Source organism: Triticum urartu, chromosome 7A, assembly GCF_056163025.1.
Source record: "Triticum urartu cultivar PI428250 chromosome 7A, HENAU_Tu73, whole genome shotgun sequence".
In the NCBI taxonomy this organism is placed as follows: Eukaryota; Viridiplantae; Streptophyta; class Magnoliopsida; order Poales; family Poaceae; genus Triticum; species Triticum urartu.
Genome location: NC_141879.1, coordinates 635,637,817 through 635,659,477, shown reverse-complemented (window position 1 = coordinate 635,659,477; position 21,661 = coordinate 635,637,817). Strand labels below are relative to the sequence as shown.

Here is a 21,661-nt window from a genome sequence, read left to right as displayed (position 1 = left end):
TGGCACGCCGGCGGCCTCCGCCGCGCTGTTCGTCGTCAGGCTCCAGCGCTTCGCGGACGCGCTCAGGCGCGGCGACACGGCGTGGGCGCGAGGCTACCTCGACCGCCGCGTGCGGCCGGTGCTGGCGAACCACCCCAACGGCGCCGCGGCGTGGGCCTACTGCCTCCGGGCGCTGGGGTCCGACGTGGAGTCGCTCGTCCAGGACATCCCCGGCGACAGGCAGCGGTGCGTCCACGACTTCATGCGCTGGGTCAACTACAACCCGCAGCTCCACCGCTGCAAACTCAGCTTCTTCAACGACGAGGCTCCTAAGGATCCCATGCGCGTCCCTAGAATCCTAGGCCTCCGCCGCCACGGCCGGACACGGAGATGCCGCGCCGGAATACCGAGCGTGGCGCCACTGATCAGTGATCAGAAAGATTTTTCGTGATTTCTTCTATGGAACCTCTTTAAAATATAGGAGTATCACCTTCAAAGATTCTTATGCTTTCTAATCGTATGACCAATCACTCCTTGCTGAGAAAAAGGTTATGCGCTAATATACTGTATAAGAACCAAAATTATATAGTACATCTATGACATATTGATATGTCAAAGCCTTCATGCTCTCTGAGTAGTCCATATGTGATGGGTTTCGTTTGTACGAGACAATTTGTGCGGGGTTTTCTATCAATTAACTAGACAATTCTCTTCTGCTTAGTAATTAATCAATAAAGCGAATTTTTTAGCCGCCGATAACTATCACACGTGTGGCACAAATGGATACCCAACCACACAAGTCGTGTGGTCGTACCCAGGAGACTGCCCACACGACCCAATGTGGGCGAATATTAAAACTGCCCACACATGTGGCGTTTGGTACTAGGGGATTGATCCCTTGCACGAATTCGTTCAGAAAGGGGAACCCACAGCCCGCACAGCTCCATCACACCAGGCCCTTTTCAACGTGGTGCTCCTGTGTCATCACCGTTACAAGGACCACCGGTTATGGTCGTCAACCCGGTGCTTGCCGTTGCAGGCTACCGTTGTGGGCGTCTACCGCTCCAGCAAGTGCAGTGCCATGGGGGATGGTGTCTCCACTGTCGATCTTAGCAGCATGTCGTTGGTGGAGGAAGGCAAGGGCTCCCACCCGGCTCAGGGCACGTCGTGATCAACTTTGGACATGTCTCTGTCGCTTAGCAAATTTAAAACAAAGAAACCGAAGCTGAACTGCCAATGGTTTTTCAGATTCGTGGGTAAAGAAGAGGGGGATTATCTGTAAAATTGCATTTAAGTGGCTGGTTTAGGATTGCACCTCCCATATGTGTCATTCCCCATAGATCAGATGGCCAACAACGGAAGTTTTTAGATTTTCACTGAATAAGTGTTTTCACCGAATACTTCTTTTTTATATATTGTTGCAATTTGCATACAAATTAAATTCACACTATTGCCGTCACATTCTTTTCCCTTAATCTAAATCCAGGTTCATAAAACGCATTTCCAAAAACACCAGCATGCAGTCGTTCTTCTTGATTGGTAGCCACTAAAAAAGGGTTTCGTGACACGGTAGTCATAAAAGCAACAATGTACGAGACAATGCACAGAGAAATATATGAGGACAAAAAGCCTAGGTGTGAAACTTGCACGTTGCTGCCATGCATATCATTTTGAATATCCATGCACGTTTTTTTGGCAACTATATCCATGCACGTTTGATTTCTATGGTTCAACAAATATGCGAGCTATATCATGACGAGGAAATTGAAAGCGAGGCACATGGACCACGACCTCTCTCTAGAGTATCCCGTATCTGCATAAGGGGATCATTCCAGGTATAGCTGAGGAACATGTGTACCACACAGGAGAGTGTTACTTTTGTTGGTTTGAAGCAAGCTTGACGAAGAGCTCCTTCAAAACCGAGGGATAGGTCGAAACAACATAATCCCAGCCATCAGTTGTTGTTACTGTTTGCATGCACGAGGAAGACTGGATTTGGATAAACTTCAAGCATGCCTCCTTCAATCCCTGGCAGTGGTGTTGCTCGGCTAGAGCAAGAGTGGACATCACCGAGCTCACACCTATGTTATCAGACAATTGCATTTCACACATGCACTTGAGACGTTGGAGATCGTACCTGTCCGCCGCCACAAACAAGTCTTGAAGCCGTTGCAGCCAAATATCATCCTTTGTTGTTTCATCTTCTTGTCCTTCTTCCAGAACTTGTGACATTTCTTGCTCTTCCTCCATGTAGTCGTTGTCTATCTCAGCGCATGAGTCTGTGTAGATGAATCTAAGCAACGTCCTGAACACGTTTGCTCCCATGTCTTCGATATGTATGACACCGGGCGTAGCAGTGCCCTCCTTCATGGGGCCAAAGAGTTGTGCCATGAAGACTTTAGACCGGGCTGCAAGCACACAACGATGTGCGGTGAACGTCTCGCCACTAACCTCGAATGTCACATCGGCACCCACCTTGGTCTGAAGGAGAATGTTAAAATGCTGGTCCATGTCAGACAGGAGCACCTTGGCGTCGTGGCCACCGGGATCCTCGGTATTGGAATCCTCGCAAACCATTATGTCACACCGGATGGTGAAAGAATCGCCCTTCAGATTCGCCGATCGTTCAAGGGCATCTCTTCGGAGAAACTCATTGATGCCCCAGGAATAATCACCAGCGCTCTCGAACCTGGTCGCTTTATTAGTTGCACGGATGTACATTGGCATCTGCTTCTCAACCTGGTCGACAAGACAAAAACTGAAGGTGGCGTCCACTTTGCTATCCACTTTGCCATCGTCGTGGACAAGGGATAGGTAGAGAGAGATGAAGTCGGCGCAGCTCGGGTGCTTGCCATTGGGGTAGTACTCTAGTAACCAAGCATATCCTCCTACCACAAAAGCGCCAGAGCTGATGCTCTTGCCGGTGGGCTTCTCTTCTTTGGTACGCGAGTAGCCATTGACCATAAGGAGATGGTAGCCGCTGTCCGTGCCGGCCTCGACGGCCGATGTTCTGCAATAGGACCCCACGTTGTCTTCGAGGACGGATACGCCGGTGAATGATGACATGACGAAGCTACCTGCTAGCCCGCAAGGAATTAATCCATCTACTAGGTCACCATTGACGCTCTTAATTAAGTTAATTTCAGAGTCGGGGACGATGAGGTGGAGGACAAACCTGGTCACTCCGGCAGCCGCGCGTGTCGCTCCTCTCGCTGCGCGCCGACGTCGCTTCTTCTAGTGTAAGAACCCTTTACTAGCCGCCGGTGGTCGTCGTTGATTTCTCGATCAAAATCTGACGTTTGTTTGTCACGGCCTATGGTCTGGCTATGTATATAAACATGGCCGAATCATGTCCTAGACGTAGACGGACACCAACTAATTTGAACCTACTCCTACTCCGAATCTATATGTGACACCAGCTTGTACAGCTCGTATGGCAAGCAACACACAAAGTCCTAATCGGACTCAGAACATACACTAGGAAAGACTAGCCCAACTGGGTACGTCAAGCTGCCAAATTGCTAATTAAACTATAATGTTAAGATTTTTATTAACTAACAAAAATGCCATCGACAAATATAGAAAGCTTAACAAGCTGGCAAAGGCTTCCTCTTGCAAAAAGGCTCCAGGGTTCCTGCATTCTGCCTGAGAACCTCCTGTGATGCCCTGCTTCAGCTGCAAGTTGTTCCATAAACACCACAAGTTCAGTTACAGATTTTCGCCAAGCTGGCTAAAATTTCTGTCGTCTGTTGGAAGGAAGCAAATTTCTTGCCTTCCAAATCCTACATAACAAGCATGCACCTTCAGGAACAGTTTCAGAGTGCTAATCCACCCACTAGTCTGGTTGCAGAGAGAGAGAGAGAGAGAGAGGGAGAGGGAGAGGGAGAGGGAGAGGGAGAGAGAGAGAGAGAGAGAGAGGGAGAGAGCGAGAGAGCGAGCGAGCGAGAGAGAGAGAGAGAGAGAGAGAGAGAGAGAGAGAGAGAGAGAGAGAGTGCAGGCACGGTGCTTTTCCCAAACAGGACAAAGTCAAGAAACCAAATTCAACTCAAGAATGGGAACCAAATCACTTTACCAGACACTTGACAATAGCATACTGGAAGAAATAGAACTGTGCTAAGAAACAACGCAAGTATCCCTGATTAAAAATACATCTCCACACAACAAAGACCAGGAGGAACCTGGCGCCACGAGAAATTCTACTTTGGGGTTAATCCCAAATCACATACAGTCACAGAGCAGCGAATATCTAACTATTAACCCAAGCAAAGATCCGAACTAACCATTCCAACAACTACCTAAAAGTCCCACAACTAACTTCTATCGGCAGAGCGCATATCTCCCCCCATCTCTGGTATTTTATTGATGGTACTATTTCTTAGCAATGATACTAAATGGCCTGTCATTGCTGCACTTATTCTCTACTAGCATGAATTCATCCCTCACATTAACAACTTCAGAGGTAATTAGCATATCAAATTGCAGCCAGTGCCATTCACACTACTTGACGATTCGAAGTGAAAATAATCGGGGAAGAAATAGCATAGATACTCCAACACATCATTATGACGCTCAAGACAGCACAAAAGGAACCAGATGGTAGCAAAAGTGCTAGCACAGCCATACAGATTTTTCAGTTCTACTAGTATTATTAAGTAAGAACTAGGACCATACTCATAAAGCATGGATACTCCAAAGGCACACATGGCAAACTAGAAGTACAAACCACCTTATAGCACTATCAGGAATGGAGGTACCTTATCCACACCACCTTCTTCTTGCATCTCACAGAACGGAAGTGGAAGCATGCTCTCCTGAATGTACCGATTAGTGAAGTATACTGAATACGTTCCATCTTTCAATTTGTAACATCCCAACAACTTTTCGTCAATGTCATAGTGCAACAGATAGTCATGACCCCACGATGGAGTCCAACACCAGATCAGCAGCTCACGCTTGTTAAGCAGTGCTATATTAGAAATACGTCTCACACTAAAATCAAGCTGTGGTGGTGTCTTCATCGTTACCAAGTTAATCCTGTAATTCAAGGCCCAGGCCTCAGCCTCATAGTCTTGCATCACCCAAATCTCTATGCTGCCAACATTGTGGCTACATGAAGCAAGCTTGTTGCCCATCTCCAACAACGACACCCGACAGCCCAACTGGTCAGGACTGCGCATCCACCGGAACGTCTCAGTAATTGTGTCAAACACCATAATGTCCACGGCAGTCTCCATGTAGATTCCTGTTAACCAGTGCATGCTGCAGTGGTGGTAGACTTGTGAACTAAAGCGGGAATCGAAGACCCCTTGGCGCTTGCATTTCGGCAAACGCGATGATACTGATGGCCGGCTGATGATTCTCGGCTTGTCGGATCCTACCGTGAGAACGTAGCCACGTTGGCAGCCATGGGAGAACCAGAGCACTCGGTATTCCCCAGATGGATGGTGCCGGTAAAAGCCGGCTATGTAGATGTGGGAACCCCCTCGTGATGACGATGGATCTCGAGGTTGTGGTAGTGGAGCACATTTGTGAGTGGCTGGGTTGCAGATCCAAAAATCGGATCCGCCAGACAAGATGAGAAAGCCATCACAGGCGCCCAGGAGTTTATGGAACTTAGAGAGCTGGATGATTGGCCAGAGTTTTTGATTGGAGGCTATAGCCCCGTTATCACGGAAGACAACGAACCTGAATGCACTCTTCTCATGGATATACTGTCTGATGACAGGGAGCGAGGGCTGGCGGCAACGGTTGTCGAGCATGAACTTATCGGTGGAGGTGGTACTGCGCCATAACTTTCGGACTGCACGGCAGCGAAGGACATCCTTGGGGGGCAACCGGACGAGGATCTCTTCGATGACAATCCACTCGGGTAGGTCATCAGGACGGTCATGTGGCCTCTTTTCGTCATAGCGATTGACCACCGCCGGTGTTCTGCCAAATCTACGGGAAAGAAAAAAAGGTAGGGATGATTGCGCTTATCCATACCACTAAATTCAACTTAGTCAGCGCTATTTGGGGTTTGGCACATGTCAAAGAGATATGTGATCCTTTAAATTCAAATGTTCTAGACATGTCAAAGAGATATGTGATCCTTTAAATTCAAATATTGCTATGAAGAAACTACCGTGGAAAAAGCAGCCAAAATCCATAACTAGAAAGTGTGAACTGGCAAGATTTTTGCAATTGGTGCCCGAATCCTACATAATAAGCAGAAAATCATGTAGCATATATGCAGGTATGCATGCAGTTCCTTCATTACGTGATGCAATCAGAAGAGTAGTATAAATTGGCAAATTAACTATCATAAAAAAGAGAGACGGACCATTCATACAATCATTGATTCAGCGTACTATTTAAATGTAATAATACAAGTATTTACTGCAAGAACACGTCAGTGATGACTAATCTGCAGTAATGTGTGCATACTGCATACTGATACTGCCCATGTGTTGCGATTGCATCAGGTAATAGGGGAGGAGGCAGAGTCCCTATAGCCTAATGGTGGCTTCTTTTCTACAGTAGTATCAATGTCGGTGTTGCTCATAACTGAAATCTTATATATTTGGTAAAGAAAATAAGGTGAATTTGTGGGGGCAGTTCATCTTTACCAGTACGAGAGCAGCGGGCGCTTACTCCCGCCCTCCGCCGCCGCACGCGGAGAAGGACGGCGACGGCGCTCCCCGGAGCGGAGGGACGATGGCTCGCTCGTTATCGGACGCAGGCGCCGCCGGCAGCTACGGGGAGGAGGTCGAGGGGAGAGTGCGGCGAGGCCGTCGGAGGAAAGGAGAGTAAGGCGACGAAGTTTGCTACGGTTGGGCCGGCAAGAAATCAGGCCGCGAGACCGCGACACGGGGGGTACAGGGCCGGAGTCCGTCGGCCCAAACAGTGGTAGGCCGTCTCCTCGTTTTTTTTTAGTGTATCTGAGCTGAGTTGGGCACCCAGAAACGACACTCAGCAGCATCGGGTCGCTGCTTGCCGGGGCCTCGCCGGAGCAGTCCTTCTCCTCCGGCCGTCCGGCGACATTATCTGCACCGCGAGGTCGACAGAGAAACGCTCGTGCGCAAAGTGGATATATGCTCTTGGAGTCTAACTCACGAGCACTTGCTGGCCAATGTGAATGCTATAGGCAAATTGTTGTTGGTTGTTTTGACGACCTTGGCCACTTTATCATCTTTTTCAGATGCAAAAATCAAGCCTATGCAATTTGCAAAAGGAAGCTCTTGAGATTTTGTGATGTGTAGCTTGGGATTTTGTGATGTGTAGCTTGGAATGCTTTACAAACGTTACTGGTCAAAACAGATACATCGATCATACACGCAACAGGCAGTTCATACAAGAAATGGGGCGGCCTATTCTAATGCTGCAATAGGTGTATGTATATTCTCCACAATGTTGTACTTTAAAATCTACAGCCCTGCTACAGTGCTACTAAGAAAAAACCAGGTAATAGGGGAGGGTCCAGGGGACTAATGGTGGCTTCTTTTCTATCAATGTGGGTGTTGCTCATAACTGAAATCATATGTATATTTGGTAAAGAAAATAAGGTGAATTTGTGGGGGCAGTTCGTCTTACCAGTACGAGAGCAGCCGGTGCCTCCTCCCGCCCTCCACCGCTACACGCGGAGAAGGACGGCGACGACGCTCCCCGGAGCCGAGGGAAGAGGGATCGCTCGTTGTCGGACGCAGGCGTCGCCGGCAGCGGCGGGGAGGAGGAGAGTGCAGCGAGGCCGTCGAAGGAGAGGAGAGTAAGGCGACGAATGGGGGGGTGGGGGGGTGGGGGGTCAGATGAGATATCTGAGCTGAGCCAAACAGTGGGAGGCCGCCTCCTCGTTTGCTTGGTTTTTTTCTCTTTTCTCTACTTCTATAAAAATCTGAGTTGGTGACGATGGTGTGTCTGCCATTCTTGATTTACAACCATCAGATCTGCATCTAACGGACAAGAGGCAATTTGTGACGATTTTGCAAAAGGCGCCCGCATTGATGTAGATATTTTTAAATAACGCCATGTCTCTCCCGACTAGCCACATCTCTCTACTCCTATAAAAATCTGAGTTGATGGTGATGATGTGTCTGCCATTTTTGATTTACAACCATTGGATCTGTATCTAACGGACTGGAGGTAATTTGTGGCAATTTTGTAGAAAGGCGCCCGCACTGAGGTAGATATTTTTAGATACCCCCTGTCTCTCCCGACTAGCTAGCCACATCTCAGAAGAAAAAAGAAATCCATACAACAGGTAGCAGTCGACAATGTCAGAACCGATCTACCGCGGCCGCTGTTGTCGACGTTGTCCTGCCCACGCTCCTCTCCACCCTGTCGCCCACCACTACCACGACTCTCCCCTCCTCGTTGTCTCCATCACTCCCTTCCTTCCTCTGCCCGACCACGACAAGTACGACACCGACGTCGTCAACCGGCCGACATCTCTCCTGCTTCTCCTTTGTTGCAGTAGTCCGACCACCCATCATCAACACCACACACCCTCATCCTTGATGTCCCCTCCGCCCCCTCCCACGACTCCTCCGACGACCTATGCATCGCAACTTTGCCTCCGGCGGCGTCCGTGCCCCAACAAAGCCCCTCACGCCTCCTCCATTTCCTGCTGCAACAGCCCCTGCCACCACTGCCCCCGGCTACATGTTGCTCATCCTTAGCAACGTTAGCTCCACCTACTACTAGCATGGAGCAGATTTCTTGTGATTTGTGTTTCTCCTGAAGCATATCTTTTGCTTCCAGAGCTGGCATTTGGCCTCTGTTTTTCCAGCTGCCGTTTATTCCATTCATCGATATTGTGATGTATAATGACTATGGAGTCATGCATAATTAAACATATCTTGCCCAGTCTCAAGTTGGTCTTGTGAAGCGTACTTCGAGTCCGAAACCATGCTTTACTTTCTTTTCTCTATCTGTTATTTAGTATAAAATCTTCTTGTGAGACCATCTTCTTTTTTATTAATGGAGGTGACTGGTTTTCGTTGTTTGAAATAATAAATGCTTTGTTTGCGCTCTACTCTTATGAAAGAGCTCGTGCTTTGTTCTCTAAGAGTTGACCCAATTGCGAGTATTGTAGTATTTTGTCTCCAGCGAGGAACTCAATGAAATACATGTGAGAAGTGACTTAGTAGTTTCTCTCAGAAAAATATTACCAGACTGACAGATTTGATGGTGTCATATTCAGTATATTTTTCGTTAACCAGAGATAAAGATATGTGATGTACATGTGAGTTGTCTGATAAGAGTTATTTTGCATGAATAAAGGGAAAATATTTGGTCTGATAATTAAACACCCTCAAATGTGTAATACCAGATCAATCACTAAGTGACGCAATTTGGCTCCCACTGGTAGAAAAAGGGCCTATAGTCCCGGTTCGTAAGGGCCTTTAGTCCCGGTTCCTGAACCGGGACTAAAGTGTCGGTACTAATGCCCTGTACCTTTAGTCCCGGTTCAATCCAGAACCGGGACTGATGGGCCTCCACATGGGCAGTGCGCAGAGCCCAGGCAGGAGACCCTTTGGTCCCGGTTGGTGGCACCAACCGGGATCAATAGGCATCCACGCGTCAGCATTTCTGTGGCTGGGGTTTTTGATTTTTTTTAAAGGGGGGGGGGTTTGGGGGTTTTGGGGGGTTAATTTAGGTGTTTCATATATTGTGTTAGCTAGCTATAATTAATAGAGAGAAGTGTCCTCTCTTACGTCCGTGCTTGGTCGACGCTACGTACTATACATACGTATAGAGAGGACTAGACACGCTAGTTAGCTAGTAAGAAAACGAAGGAAACAGAAGATCGTCATGAACATATATGCATACAGAGAGAAGTGATATCGACCACCTCTCCTTCTCCGAGAGATTGGTCAAACAACAAGTTCTCGTATATCTATCCGACACTACCGGCTACATATATACAATAATTATCTCTTACAAATATAATCATACGGACTCATGGTCCACATAGTATTCTCCGTCTTCAGCGATCACTTGGTCAAGAAAGAATGCCGCCAATTCCTCTTGAATTGCTCGCATGCGAGCTGGTGCTAGGAGTTCATCCCGCTTCCGAAACATCTAATTTGAAGAAGGGGGTCAATACATATATATATATATGAATGAATGAAACTCAATACAAATGATGGTAATAAAATAAAATTGTGAATGTTGTTATTTACGTACTTCATATTGTTCGTCAGAGTACCCGCCCCGCTCACAGGTCGTGTGGCGGATGGACTCGCAGACGTAGTATCCACAGAAATCATTCCCTTTTTCCTGCCACAACCACTTTACAAGAAATAGAGGTCAATCAAACTGATAAGCAAGAATGCTAAATGGTATTGATGAAACTAGCGCTTGAATCACTAGGAGATGCGCGGAACATGCTACTATAGTACTTACTTTCGGGTGTCTAAATTCCAGCTCCTTCGGCAGTCCCGGAACTGTTTTGGTGAATTTTCTCCAAACCCTGCCGGACAAAGAAAACAATTACTTGATATCAGGAAATGAACAAAGTTGCTGATATGGTGGATAATGATCGATTTAACTTACTTCTTGAGGATTTCAGTCATGTCCGCATACTCCTGGGGATCTTTTCGTTTAGAGTCCAAGACGGTTACTACTCCCTGCTCAAGCCTAATCTCTAGGAGAATATAGTGGAAACTGCACACGCATGCATAACTCATCAATTACATTACTATAACCTGGACTAATATATAAGGAAAATCGAATATGCACAAGACAGTAACACTCACTTGAAGTTGTAAGGAAAGAGTATTATATCTTTGTTTTCATTTTTTTTGAATGATCGTAGCAAGTTGGCCTCGGTATCTCCGGGACGATGTTGAACCTCAGTTGCATCTATGAGATATGTGTTAATGAACCCAATATCACCGATTTGTCTTTTCTTCAATTCGGCGATCTTCATTCTGCATAATATAGTGAGGATAATTATAAATACATGCAATGAAAGAGATGAGCTATATAGAGAGACTTAATGACAGAAGTAGTAGTACTTACAGACAGTAGCAGGTGATCGTTGTTTTATCGAGGGCCAATTGATTGAAAAACTGATAGAACTCCTCAAACGGAATAGGCAACAGTTCAATTCCAACGAGGTCATGCTCCGGTTTAACTCTCGCATATAAAGTACTCCTCCCCCCAGACTCTCTGCAGATTTTCAAGTACCAATCATGTAATCTTCGCATCATCGTTGTTAAAGATTTTTCATCTTTGACGAGAGGCTTCCCGTACTCGTATCTGTGTATTTGCACCTCCATGGTATCATAATGTACATCGTCGGGCAGGTAATCGTCAACATTGCCATAACCGGGCACCATCCTCGGATCGACGATGTCGCTAGGCACCTTGAGGGGGGGGGCATGATTGCTTCACTTGTTCGCCGAGCTGGGCAATTTGTTTCCCAGCTGCTCGTCATTCTTTCAGCCTTTGATCACTGACTGTACTTCCCGACCGCTCCGCTTCGGCCCATGTCTTTGCAATAATGCGCTCATAGTTGCCTTTCGGCGGAGACTTGGGTGGTTTTGCCAGGGTAGCCAGAGTGCGCTTCACTTTCACCGGATCTACCTTCTCCTCCGGAGGTGGATGTCTCTTTGCTCTCAACCCTTGAAACAGTCATCCACTTCGGTTCGCGCGATCTCGGCATTCTCCTCCGGGGTCCTCTCATATGGTAACTTCTCTGGAGTCTTCAGAGAAGGACCGAATCTGTATGTCCTCCCGCCTCTGGTTGTACTGCTAGAAGCCGACCGAGCAGATGGAGCGGTTGTCTTCTTTACTTGCTTACAAGGAGGAGGAGAAGGACTACGACGCGCCGGAGCAGCTGGAGTGGCGGCAGGTCTCTTCCGCCCTTGCTGACGAGGCGGAGAAGGAGGAGGCTGGCTGCTCGGGCGCGTCGGCGCAGGCGGAGAAGGAGGCGGAGTGCCGCCACGCGCCGGAGAAGGAGCCGACCGAGGGCCCTGATCGTCACTCGCCGGAGGAGGAGGCGGTGGAGGAGGCGGAGTGCCCTGACTCGCCGGAGGAGGAGGAGGATGCGGAGGCGTCTAGTTCGGAAGGTTGATGAGGTCCTTCCGCCATAGGCATGGAGTCTTCAGAGCAGACCCCAGCCGAGTCTCCCCTTCACCGGTAGGGTGGTCAAGCTGGAGGTCCTCAAATCCCTCCGTTATTTCATCCACCATCACCCTAGCATATCCTTCTGGAATCGGCCGGCAGTGAAAAGTTGCGCCGGGTTTAGTAGGGTAAACAGAGCCAACAGCCGCCTTGACCTTCAAATTCATCCATTGCATCATAAGGTGGCAATTTTGAGACTCTGTGATAGCATCCACGGGATAGCTGGCAGGAGCCATCAAGGCATGCTCCGGCTGAAGCAGCTCGGTGGAAGCCACGCTGCTTCTGCGTTGAGATGGCGGGGTAGCTTCGGGGGAGGCTTCGGCAGTACGTTTGCTGCGATTTGCTTCTCGTTCCTCTATCGCGTCTACCCTTACTTGCAGCGCCTGCATTTGGGTCTGCTGCACTTTTTTCCTCCTCTCATGGGATTTGTAACCGCCTGCGTCCGTAAACCCAACCTTCCACGGAATGGAGCCTGGCGTGCCTCGTGTCCGTCCAGGGTGCTCAGGATTCCCAAGGGCCATTGTGAGCTCGTCATTCTCTCTGTCTGGAAAGAACTTCCCTTGCTGCGCTGCTTCGATATACTGCTTAAGCTTCCTGACTGGTATGTCCATTTGATCGTTCGTCCAAATGCACTTCCCTGTTACAGGGTCCAAGGTTCCGCCAGCCCCGAAGAACCAAGTCCGGCAACGGTCTGGCCAGCTAATTGTCTCTGGTTCGATCCCTTTATCAACCAGATCATTCTCAGTCTTGGCCCACTTAGGCCGGGCTACGAGGTAGCCACCTGACCCCGTGCGATGGTGAAGCATCTTCTTCGCAGCATTTTGCTTGTTTGTCGCCGACATCTTCTTACTCTTTTCCGATGTCTTGTGGGCCACAAATGAGGGCCAGTGATCTCTGATCTTCTCATATCTGCCCTTGAATTCTGGTGTCTCATTATTTTCGACAAACTTATTCAGCTCTTTCTTCCACCTCCTGAATAGTTCTGCCATCCTCTTAAGAGCAAAAGACTTGATTAATTTCTCTTTAACTGGGTTCTCAGGATTATCCTCTGGCGGTAGGGTGAAATTTGACTTCAGCTCAGTCCAAAGATCATTTTTCTGCATATCATTGACATAAGACACCTCAGGGTCTTCTGTAGCCGGCTTAAACCATTGCTGGATGCTTATCGGGATCTTGTCCCTAACCAGACCCCCGCACTGAGCAACAAATGCGCTCTTTGTCCGGAGGGGTTCAATCGGTTGGCCGTCGGGCGCGATTGCTATGATCTCAAACTTTTCATCCGAACTCAACTTTTTCTTCAGGCCTCGTCTCTTTACCGAAGTTGTGCTCGATCCGGAGGGCTAGAAAAAAAAACAAAGACTTAATTAATATGTGTACATACCAAAACAATGAATGCATCAATCAGCTAGTCAGCACAGGCTTAACTAATATATATACCTGGCCGGACTCGGTTCGGTCACCGGAGCCGTCATCACGGTCTCCTTCTTGCACCGGCATTGGGTCACCGGAGCCGTCCTCATGTTCTTCTTCTTGCACCGGCATTAGGTCACCGTAGCCAGCTTATTCACCCTCTCCTTCCAGACCATCGGTTTCGTTGAGAAACAACGAGACGGCATCACATCCTTCTGCGATTATGTCCCTCAACAACGCTTCTTTTGCTTCGTCTAGGGCGGTGTCCATAGTTTCTACAAATATTTACAACATGGCAATTATTATTCAAACATGACAGATGGATATATTAGTGCCAAACGTAGAACTAGCACCTAATCATAGTAAGCTATCGGGAGGGGGTATATATCGACAACGACGACACTACATCTATGTCCCTCGACGACCCTCGTTCCCGATAAAAAAAAAGAGGAAGAAGAAGAAAAAAAAGAGGAGAAGAAAGAATAGAGGAGAAGAACTCCTCTATTCTTTCTTCTCTTTTTTTTTCTTCTTCCTCTTCTTTTTTTATCCTCTTCTTCCTCTCATGTTCGAAAGCATCACCGAGGGGTCGGGAGGTTGCCTAGTGTCAAAGGATTCAACAAAACCATGTCTTCATCATTAGGCGAAAGTAACATGTGCATGATGGTACGAAGCTCTTCAAAGTTATTTTGGAACGGAGTCCTAAATAGGATAATTTGCTTTTTGGTACAAAGTTCAGCAAGAACCTTCCAAATATCGTTATTTGGAAGGCCTTTGCTGAAATTCATACAAGAAGGCAAATTATCCTATCCGGGACACCATTCCAAAATAATTTTGGAGGACTTCGTCATGCCCTGGTTACTTCTGGCTAATGATGAAACCATGGATTTCTTCAATACTTTGACACTAGGAAACCTCTCTCGACCCCTCGGCGATCCTCGACCCCTCGAACCCTCGACGACCCTGGAACCCTCGACCCCTCGGCGATCCTCTTCTTCCTCTTATGTTCGAGAGGATCGCCGAGGGGTCGGGAGGTTGCGTAGTGTCAAAGGATTCAACAAAACCATGTCTTCATCATTAGGCGAAAGTAACATGTGCATGATGGTACGAAGCTCTCCAAAGTTATTTTGGAAAGGAGTCCTAGATAGGATAATTCGCTTTTTGATACAAAGTTCAGCAAGAACCTTCCAAATATCGTTATTTGGAAGGCCTTTGCTGAAATTCATACAAAAAGGCAAATTATCCTATCCGGGACACCATTCCAAAATAATTTTGGAAGACTTCGTCATGCCCTGGTTACTTCCGGCTAATGATGAAGCCATGGATTTCTTCAATACTTTGACACTAGGAAACCTCTCTCGACCCCTCGGCGATCCTCGACCCCTCGAACCCTCGACGACCCTGGAACCCTCGACCCCTAGACGACCCTGGAACCCTCGACCCTCGACCCTATAGAACCCTCGAACCCTCGACCCTGAAACCCTCGACCCTTGACCCCTTAACGACCCTCGACCCTCTACCCTAGTTCCCGACCCTCGACCCCTCGGCGATCCTCGACACCCTCGTTCCCGATAAAAGTTAAGAAGAAGAAGAAAAAAAGAGGAGAAAAAAAGGAGAAGAAGCTCCTCTATTCCTTCTTCTTCTCCTCTTTTTTTCTTCTTCTTCCTCTCCTCATCTTCTCCTTCTTCTTCTCCTTCTTTCTCTACTTATTTTCCTTTTCCTTATTTTACTTTTTCCTCTCCACTAACATAAAATGCACTAACCTAAAATGCAACAAACATAAAATGCACTAAATCGATCAACTAACCTAAAATCAGTGATAAAATGCACTAACCTAAAATCGATATCTACTAACAACTTAAAAAAATTAATACATATATGAAAAAATGCATATATGAAAAAAAACATCATCATATCATCAACAGAAAAAATAGTATTTTTTCTAAAAATCTATCTTTTGCATATATACATCAACATATATATACACTAACCTAAAATGCACAAAAATGCTATCGGAGAGGGGGTATATCGACCCCCCTCATGTATCCACATACATACATCTATACATACATACATTTCTCATATATACATACATACATTTCTCATATATAAGTTTTTCTTCTTCTTCCTTTCTTCCTTCTTCCTAGCTAGATATATAAATTTTTGCATATATAAAATACATATATACTTGCATATATGTATAAATTTTTGCATATATAAAGTTTTTCTAAAATCTAACTTTTGCCTATATGAACATATATACACAGAGAACATATACATATATGCACATTTTTATAATAATGAAAAAAATAAGAGGAAAGGGCGCCGGCGGCCGGACCGAAGGTGGCGGCGTGTGGTTGGGGCGACGGCGACGGGGTTGGGGAAGGGGCGGCGCGCGCGGCGACGGCGACGGGGTCGGGGAAGGGGCGGCGCGCGCGGCGACGACGACGAGGTCGGGGAACGGGTGGCGCGCGCGGCGACGACGACGGGGTCGGGGCAGGGGCGGCGCGCGTGGCGACTGCGATGGTGTCGGGGCCGGCAGGGGCGGCGGGTGCGGCGACGGTGTCGGGGCAGTGGCTCGGCGGCGGCGACGGCGAGGTGGACCAGCCTGACGGCGTCGGGGCAGGGCTCGGCGACGGCGGCGACGAGGAGCAGGAGGCGTTGGGGCAAGAAGAAACAGATGGATTTTGGCGAAAACTGCAAAGTGCTGTATATATAGCAAGAGCATTGGTCTCGGTTGGTGCTACGACCCGGGACTAATGCCCCCCTTTAGTCCCGGTTGGTGCCACCAACCGGGACCAATGGCCTCTTTTCAGCAGGCCAAAGGGCGGAAAGCGGCGGCCTTTGGTCCCGGTTGGTGGCACCAACCAGGACTAAAGGGGGCATTAGTCCCGGGTCGTAGCACCAACCGGGACTAATGCCCCCCTTTAGTCCTGGTTGGTGCCACCAACCGGGACCAAAGGCCTGTGCTGCCCCGAACCCAAATATTTAGTCCCACCTCGCTAGTTGAGAGGGAGGCGCACCTGTTTATAAGGTGCGGTGCGCCTTCCCTCTCGAGCTCCTCTCTAAAGCAGACTTTCGGGCCTAACACTGCAATCTATGCCTGTGGGCCTACTGGGCCTCCCGCGGGCCTTAATCCTGACCCATGGTAGGGTTTCTAGTCGTATTCAGGCCGTGGGGGCCCAGTAGGTGGCATTTTTTTTGTTTTTTTGTTTCTACTTAGAACTAAATATTTATAGTTTTGTAGTGATTTCTTTTTTATTTTAGGTCACAAAAATTATAAACTTTCTATTAGTGCCATTGGTTTTAAAATTTGAATAGTTTAAATTTGATTTTTTAAAATTTGTGTGAATCACTAGTTTATGAATAACTTTACTATAAAAATTGATTTTTGAGTCAATCTTTTTCCTGCTATTTAATATTACTGTGTTTTATCATTATACTCAATTTGGTAATTTTAGTTAGTCGTATCAAATATTATAGGGGTGAGCCCTATTTTTTCCAGTTTTTCTGTTTTGTTTTCTGCATTATTTATTTCCTTTTGTTTTTTGCTTTATTTTTTAATTCTTTTTGCTTTTAGTTTTAGAAAAATTATAAACTTTCTGTTAGTGCCATTAGTTTTCAAATTTGAAAACACTTTTTTAGTTTTTTTGTTTTCTTTGTTGCTTTATTTATTTTATTTTGTTTCTACTTACAACAAAATACTTATTGTTGCTATTTTTATTTTTTTTTTCCAGTTTTTTTGTTTTGTTTTCTGTATTATTTATTTTCTTTTGTTTTTTGCTTTATTTTTTAACTCTTTTTGCTTTTAGGTCAGTAAAATTATAAACTTTCTGTTAGTGCCATTAGTTTTAGAAAAAATATAAACTTTCTGTTAGTGCCATTAGTTTTCAAATTTGAATAGTTAAAATTTGAACATAGATGCACCTATAGAGAAAATTTGACCTAAATTCATAGTTTTCAAATGAACTCTGAAAAAGTTGGCATAGCATACTCGTCTGTTACAAATTTGGCATGGTATCATCATAATAGTTGCGGGAGAAAGTCTTCACTTTTTCTTCGCTTGTGTCATTTGCTTATTGCGCCGTAACCATGGATAATTTTCATTGTTTATCAGGATGCTTGGGTCAGCCTTGACATTGAAGGGAGGAATTTCATGAAACTTTTCATAATCTTCAGACATGTCTGTCTTGCCGTCCACTTCCAGGATGTCCCTTTTTCCTGAAAGAACTATGTGGCGCTTTGGCTCATCGTATGATGTATTCGCTTCCTTATCTTTTCTTTTTCTCGGTTTGGTAGACATGTCCTTCACATAGATAACCTGTGCCACATCATTGGCTAGGACGAACAGTTCGTCAGTGTACCCAAGATTTTTCAGATCCACTGTTGTCATTCCGTACTGTGGGTCTACCTGTACCCCGCCGCCTAACAGATTGACCCATTTGCACTTAAACAAAGGGACCTTAAAATCAGGTCCGTAGTCAAGTTTCCATATGTCCACTATGTAACCATAATATGTATCCTTTCCGCTCTCGGTTGCTGCATCAAAGCGGACACCGCTGTTTTGGTTGGTGCTCTTTTGATCTTGGGCGATCATGTAAAATGTATTCCCATTTATCTCGTATCCTTTGTAAGTCAATACAGTCAAAGATGGTCCCCTGGACAACAAGTACAACTCATCACAAACAGTGTTGTCACCTCTGAGACGTATTTCCAACCAACTGCTGAAAGTCCTGATGTGTTCACATGTAATCCAGTCGTCGCACTGCTCCAGGTGTTTGGAGCGCAGACTGTTCTTGTGTTCATCGACATACGGGGTCACCAAGGTAGAGTTCTGTAGAACTGTGTAGTGTGCTTGAGACCAAGAATATCCGTCCCTGCATATTATTGAGTCTCTTCCAAGAGTGCCTTTTCCAGTCAGTCTCCCCTCATACCACGATTTAGGGAGACCTATCTTGTTAAGGCCAGGAATGAAGTCAACACAAAACCCGATAACATCCTCTATTTGATGGCCCATGGAGATGCTTCCTTCTGGCCTAGCGCGATTACGGACATATTTCTTTAGGACTCCCATGAACCTCTCAAAGGGGAACATATTGTGTAGAAATACGGGCCCCAGGATGACAATCTCGTCGACTAGATGAACTAGGACGTGCGTCATGATATTGAAGAAGGATGGTGGGAACACCAGCTCGAAACTGACAAGACATTGCGCCACATCACTCCTTAGCCTTGGTACGATTTCTGGATCGATCACCTTCTGAGAGATTGCATTGAGGAATGCACATAGCTTCACAATGGCTAATCGGACGTTTTCCGGTAGAAGCCCCCTCAATGCAACCGGAAGCAGTTGCGTCATAATCACGTGGCAGTCATGAGACTTTAGGTTCTGAAACTTTTTCTCTGGCATATTTATTATTCCCTTTTTATTCGACGAGAAGCCAGTCGTGACCTTCATACTGAGCAGGCATTCAAAGAAGATTTCTTTCTCTTCTTTCGTAAGAGCGTAACTGGCAGGACCTTTATACTGCTTCGGAGGCATGCCGTCTTTTTCGTGCAAACGTTGCAGGTCCTCCCGTGCCTCAGGTGTATCTTTTGTCTTCCCATACACGCCCAAGAAGCCTAGCAAGTTCACGCAAAGGTTCTTCGTCACGTGCATCACGTCGATTGAGGAGCGGCCCTCTAGGTCTTTCCAGTAGGGTAGGTCCCAAAATATAGATTTCTTCTTCCATATGGGTGCGTGTCCCTCAGCGTCATTCGGAACAGCTATTCCACCGGGACCCTTTTCAAAGATTACGTGGTGTAAATCATTGACCATAGCAAGCACGTGATCACCGGTGCGCATGGTGGGCTTCTTCCGGTGATCTGCCTCGCCTTTGAAATGCTTGCCTTTCTTTCGACATTGATGGTTGGTCGGAAGAAATCGACGATGGCCCAGGTACACATTCTTCCTGCATTTGTCCAGGTATATACTTTCAGTGTCATCTAAACAGTGCGTGCATGCGTGGTATTCTTTGTTTGTCTATCCTGAAAGGTTACTGAGAGCGGGCCAATCGTTGATGGTCACGAACAGCAACGCCTTAAGGTTAAATTCCTCCTGTCTGTGCTCATCCCACGTACGTACACCGTTTTCATTCCACAGCTGTAAAAGTTCTTCAACTAATGGCCTTAGGTACACATCAATTTCGTTGCCGGGTTGCTTAGGGCCTTGGATGAGAACTGACATCATAATGAACTTCCGCTTCATGCACATCCAAGGAGGAAGGTTATACATACATAGAGTCACGGGCCAAGTGCTGTGATTGCTGCTCTGCTCCCCGAAAGGATTAATGCCATCCGCGCTTAAAGTAAACCATACATTCCTTGGGTCCTTTGCAAACTCATCCCAGTACTTTCTCTCGATTTTTCTCCACTGTGACCCGTCAGCGGGTGCTCTCAACTTCCCATCTTTCTTTCGGTTCTCACTGTTCCATCGCATCAACTTGGCATGCTCTTCGTTTTTGAACAGACGTTTCAACCGTGGTATTATAGGAGCATACCACATCACCTTCGCAGGAACCCTCTTCCTGGGGGGCTCGCCGTCAACATCACCAGGGTCATCTCGTCTGATCTTATACTGCAATGCACCGTATACCGGGCATGCGTTCAGATCCTTGTATGCACCGCGGTAGAGGATGCAGTCATTAGGGCATGCATGTATCTTCTCCACCTCCAATCCTAGAGGGCATACGACCTTCTTTGCTGCGTATGTACTGTCGAGCAATTCGTTATCCTTTGAAAGCTTCTTCTTCAATATTTTTAGTAGCTTCTCAAATCCTTTGTCAGCCACAACATTCTCTGCCTTTCACTGCAACAATTCTAGTACGGTACCGAGCTTTGTGTTGCCATCTTCGCAATTGGGGTATAACCCTTTTTTGTGATCCTCTAACATGCGATCGAACTTCAGCTTCTCCTTTTGACTAATGCATTGCGTCCTTGCATCGACAATGACCCGGCGGAGATCATCATCATCGGGCACATTGTCTGGTTCCTCTTGATCTTCAGCAGCTTCACCCGTTGCAACATCATTGGGCACATCGTCTGGTTCCTCTTGATCTTCACCAGCTCCCCCCGTTGCAGCATCACAGTATTCAGGGGGCACATAGTTGTCATCGTAGTCTTCTTCTTCACCGTCTTCCATCATAACCCCTATTTCTCCGTGCCTCGTCCAAACATTATAGTGTGGCATGAAACCCTTGTAAAGCAGGTGGGAGTGAAGGATTTTCCGGTTAGAGTAAGACCTCGTATTCCCACATTCAGTGCATGGACAACACATAAAACCATTCTGCTTGTTTGCCTCAGCCGCATTGAGAAACTCATGCACGCCCTTAATGTACTCGCGGGTGTGTCTGTCACCGTACATCTATTGCCGGTTCATCTGCGTGCATTATATATAATTAAGTGTCCAAATTAATAGAAGTTCATCATCACATTAAAACCAAAGTGCATACATAGTTCTCATCTAACAACATATAGCTCTCCAGAGCATATAATTAATTAAACCATACATTGAAACTATGTAAAACAATTCAATGCGAAAACAAATGCGATCATAATCGCAACCAAGGTAACAATTGATCCAACGACATAATGATACCAAGCCTCGGTATGAATGGCATATTTTCTAATCTTTCTAATCTTCAAGCGCATTGCATCCATCTTGATCTTGTGATCATCGACGACATCCGCAACATGCAACTCCAATATCATCTTCTCCTCCTCAATTTTTTTTTATTTTTTTCTTCAACAAATTGTTTTCTTCTTCAACTAAATTTAACCTCTCGACAATAGGGTCGGTTGGCATTTCCGATTCACATACATCCTAGATAAATAAAATCTATGTCACGTTGGTCGGCATAATTTTCATAAACAATAAATGAACCAATAGTTATAAAGATAATATACATACCACATCTGAATCATAGACAGGACGAGGGCCGACGGGGGCGGATACCAAAACCATCGCACTATATAAGATGCAATAATAAATGTAAGAAAATGATACAAGTATCTATCTAAACATACAAGTAAGAATATTTTTCCTTTCAGAAAGAAGATAAGAACAAGAGGCTCACCATGGCGGTGTCGGTGATGAGATCGGCGCGGGTGACCGACGGCGGTGAAGACG

General features: G+C 46.4%; 1 protein-coding gene and 1 pseudogene across 1 annotated transcript; both read right to left on the bottom strand.

Annotated features, from left to right (window-relative positions):
• Positions 1–1,851: 1,851 nt before the first annotated feature.
• On the bottom strand, positions 1,852–3,045 carry LOC125520408 (BTB/POZ and MATH domain-containing protein 2-like). Its single transcript, XM_048685325.1, has one exon. It carries the CDS (start codon positions 3,043–3,045, stop codon positions 1,852–1,854), a length of 1,194 nt encoding a protein of 397 aa, XP_048541282.1.
• A 1,661-nt stretch (positions 3,046–4,706) lies between these two features.
• On the bottom strand, positions 4,707–5,887 carry LOC147960918 (F-box protein At5g18160-like; annotated as a pseudogene).
• Positions 5,888–21,661: the final 15,774 nt, after the last annotated feature.